Genomic DNA, 3,882 nt, shown 5'->3' on the forward strand with positions numbered 1-3,882 from the left:
ATATACACACACACACACGCACACACACGCACACACACACACACTCACACAAGTACATGTATTATCTCTCCTGGATTTCTCGTTCATTAAACTTGCCTTTTCTCCTTCTCACTGGCGCCTTTGTCTCTCCAATTTTTTTTATCTTCTTTCATCCGTTCTGTTCTATTGTTTTCTTTCCATTTTAATTCTTGCCGGTTCGCTTTCCTAATCCTTTACATTTCTTCCTCTTCATAGATGCATTTTTATTTCAGTTCTCTCGCCCTTTCATCTATCTTTTTTATATTCATTTTACAGTTTCTCCCTTTAACCCGCCACCTTTTTTGGCTCCGTTTCCATCTCTATATTCTTTCGTGTACACTTTTAAAAATCTTACTTTCATCCCTCTTCATTTTTACGTAAGTTTTTTTCTTTCCAAATTATTGAGTTCGACGGATATTTTAATTCTCGTTTCGTCAGGATATAATGGCCACCCAGTGAGGATTAATGTGTCGGCACTTACAACAGAGGAAAAACTTCAGTATGACCAAGGGTTGGAAATGTACAAAGTCAACAAGTTCGTCACAGATCGAATTCCACTGAGGAGACAGATCAATCTTAAAATGCCTGAGTAAGAACTTCCTTATTCTTTATACTTTTTCTTTCATTTTCCGTCCTGGTCTATAGTCATTCGTTACTTCCGATATAATACAAAAAATATAGTTAAAGAAACATTTTTTACAAAACTTACCCCCACATTTATAACTGATTTAAAAGAGACCGCACACCCCTGCACATTTTCGATCTATTGCATACACACGAGACCAAACACGCGCGCACAATTACACACACATTCATATATATACAAAATGGATGCTTTGATACACGGGGCTCGCTGCGTCTATACCATGCTCTTGACCGTGGGATGATGTATACCTTTTCTTGATGAAAGAAATCGTTTTGAGGAAAATAAATTGGCTTTTCGGGCATTCTGTTTGAAACACAAAGTTGGTTATAATGTTTCTAGGTGTTCGGGACTGCACTACGACGTGAGCAGTCTACCTAAGGTGGGCGTGGTTCTCATCTTCCACAATGAGCTGTGGTCGGTGCTGCTACGAGCTGTGTACAGCATCCTAGACGCCGGGCCAGAGGAGCTCATCTCAGAGATCGTGTTGGTGGACGATGCTTCCGACAAAGGTAAGAAAATAACGTGAGTTTTCTCAACGTTGTTGGTACGTGAATGTTTAATGAGATTGTTGAAGACGTTTATAGTGAACGTAGTCTTGAGAATCAAATTATGTCCATGGCAAGCTCATACCATACACTTTACCATTTTTGGCGAACAATTTCGGGTGCAAAACTTACGACTATTCTCCATTACTGGCAAATATGCTCAGCTTTCATGATGACACAAGACAAAGTAGAGAAAGTTGACCCTAAAAAACACGGAGAGACCTTGTTTGGCTATTCATCTAATGCTTGTTTTTCAACGGCAAGTTGTGATGCTGACAGTGAGTCATTTTACAAATATTTTAATAACAAGAGTTTTTATATACAGCTATGCATAAATCATCTCACAAGAAAGCACGCCTCTCTCTCTCTCTCTCTCTCTCTCTCTCTCTCTCTCTCTCTCTCTCTCTCTCTCTCTCTCTCTCTCTCTCTCTCTCTCTCTCTCTCTCTCTCTCTCTCTCTCTCTCACTCACTCTCTCTCTCTCTCACTCACTCTCTCTCTCTCTCACTCACTCTCTCTCTCGTTCACACACATACAGATACACACACACACACACACACACACACACACACACACACATGCACACACACAAACATACACGAATGCACACATACACACACTGCCACAGAACTGTAGAATATTGACCATATCTATTGGAGTTTATGGTTAATCTGTCGGACCATCTGTTCAAGTAGATTGTTTTGTTGTGAAAACGTTTCTTCCTTAGTTCAATGTACAATTCTTAAGCATTCCTTTTTCTCCCAAGGTCTCGACTATAAAAGCCGTATATTTACGTGACAATGCTGACATTCCACGATCCATAAAGCTTTCGATTTTAATGTATGTGTGTGTGTTTGTTGGTTAGTTGGTTGGTTTGTTTGTTTTGGTAGGTGTTTTACGGCGCTCGCAACTGCATAAGGTCATATGAGCACGCAGGACACATTTAACATAATTTTTAGTTTGGAAGGAATTAATTTTTAACTTTGCCCAGGTGATGGCCGAAGTCTACTCTTATCGATTTAGGATCACCAAGGGATCTTTAACGTGCGCAACTTTCACACGGGGCCTCCGACATTTTTTATCCTTATCCGAGAAGGCTAGGCATTAGATCTTACCTACTCTAAGATTACGCCCCTCCAGGTGGGGGGGAGGGAGCATAGTTTGACTATGGGGGAGTAAAAGATACACCTGTCGTGATACTGCGTGTTGTAAGAGGCGACTAAAGGTGCATAGGTCTGATCACCCGAAAAGTGACAGTTTGCGGAGGGCCAACTACCCGACCCAGTAAAAACAGAAAGTTATAAAAACACGAACAAACATGCCTTATAATTTTTCCATCTTGGGAGACCGAGGTGCATCTGTATCAGCAAGAACAATGAAGGACAGCGGACACTGCCGAAAGGACTCTTCCGACCCGAAACCTTCGCTATCGAACAAGTCTCTCCGGATTACGTCATGGAATGTTCGCACCATGTATGAAGCAGGAAAGAGTTTTCAAGTGGCACTACAGATGAAAAGATACAGACTGCACACACTAGGAGTCAGCGAAACCCTCTGGATACAGTCTCGACTGAAGCAGCTCAGCTCGGGGAAACACATCATGTATTCGGGGAGGGAAGACAGGCACCATGTGGAGGGAGTTAGAATTATTTTGAGTAAGTATGCACAGAAATTATTTGGAGGATGGGAACCACACGGTGAGGGGATCTTTCACTACCAGGAGCAAGAGCCTCAACATGAATATAGTACAGATTTGCGCCCCAACAAATGATTCTTCGGATGAAGACAAGGATGCTTTTTTATAGCCGGCTCCAGGGGTACATCGATAAACTACCAAGGAAGGATGTCAACATCATAATGGGAGATGCCAATGCCAAGATTGGTCAGGACAACGTAGGCTGTGAGGGAATCATGGGACAAATGAATGAGAACGGTGATCGATTTGTAAATATCTGGCCAGCTCACTGACAGCTTTAACATCAAGACTGGTGTGAGACAGGGATGTTCACTATCACCTTCCCTCTTTATCTTGGCAGTCGACTGGCTGATAAAGGAAACCACCAGAGGACACAGAAACGGCATACAGTGGACCCCATGGACGCAGTTGGACGATCTGGACTTTGCAGATGCCTTGGCGCTTCTGTCACACACTCAGGAACAGATGCAAACAAAAACAACAATTTTAAACAACCTATCAGAGTCTGTTGGATTGAGGATCCACCCCGGAAAGTCAAAAGTCCTGAGGATAGATGCACTACAAAAGGAGCAGGTCACAGTAGATGGAAATGCCCTAGAAGACGTCGAATCCGTCTGCTATTTTGGGAGTATAATTGGCAGACAGGGAGGAACAGATGCTGAAATAAAGCCCCGCATTGAAAAGGCACAGACTGCATTTATTTCTTTGAACTGGATTTAGAGGACCAGGGATAATATCTCACTACGGAAAAAGCTAAGGATTTTCAACTCAAATTTGAAGTCAGTCTTGTTGTATGGATGTGAGACGTGGAACGCATTCAGACGTGCATTAGAAGGATCCAGGTTTACTTGAACAAGTGTCCTTTAGAAGATTTTGTTTGTTCAGCAGTTAAAGATACCTGTTCGTATTGGCCGCCATGCGCATCATAAGGGCTATAGTCATAGGCATACAGGAGTGAAACTGATATTTTTATCCCCCC

General features: G+C 42.3%; 1 protein-coding gene across 1 annotated transcript in view; it reads left to right on the top strand.

Annotated features, from left to right (window-relative positions):
• The window catches only part of LOC101863072 (polypeptide N-acetylgalactosaminyltransferase 5), a gene marked incomplete in the record, with an annotated part of 31,738 nt that overhangs the window by 13,556 nt on the left and 14,300 nt on the right, over window positions 1–3,882 (top strand). Inside the window, 2 exon segments of the mRNA XM_013085318.2 lie at window positions 457–607; window positions 1,004–1,173. Of these exon segments, the coding sequence (XP_012940772.2) occupies window positions 457–607; window positions 1,004–1,173 (321 nt within the window).

Source organism: Aplysia californica, unplaced genomic scaffold (assembly GCF_000002075.1).
Source record: "Aplysia californica isolate F4 #8 unplaced genomic scaffold, AplCal3.0 scaffold00015, whole genome shotgun sequence".
Classification (NCBI taxonomy): domain Eukaryota; kingdom Metazoa; phylum Mollusca; class Gastropoda; order Aplysiida; family Aplysiidae; genus Aplysia; species Aplysia californica.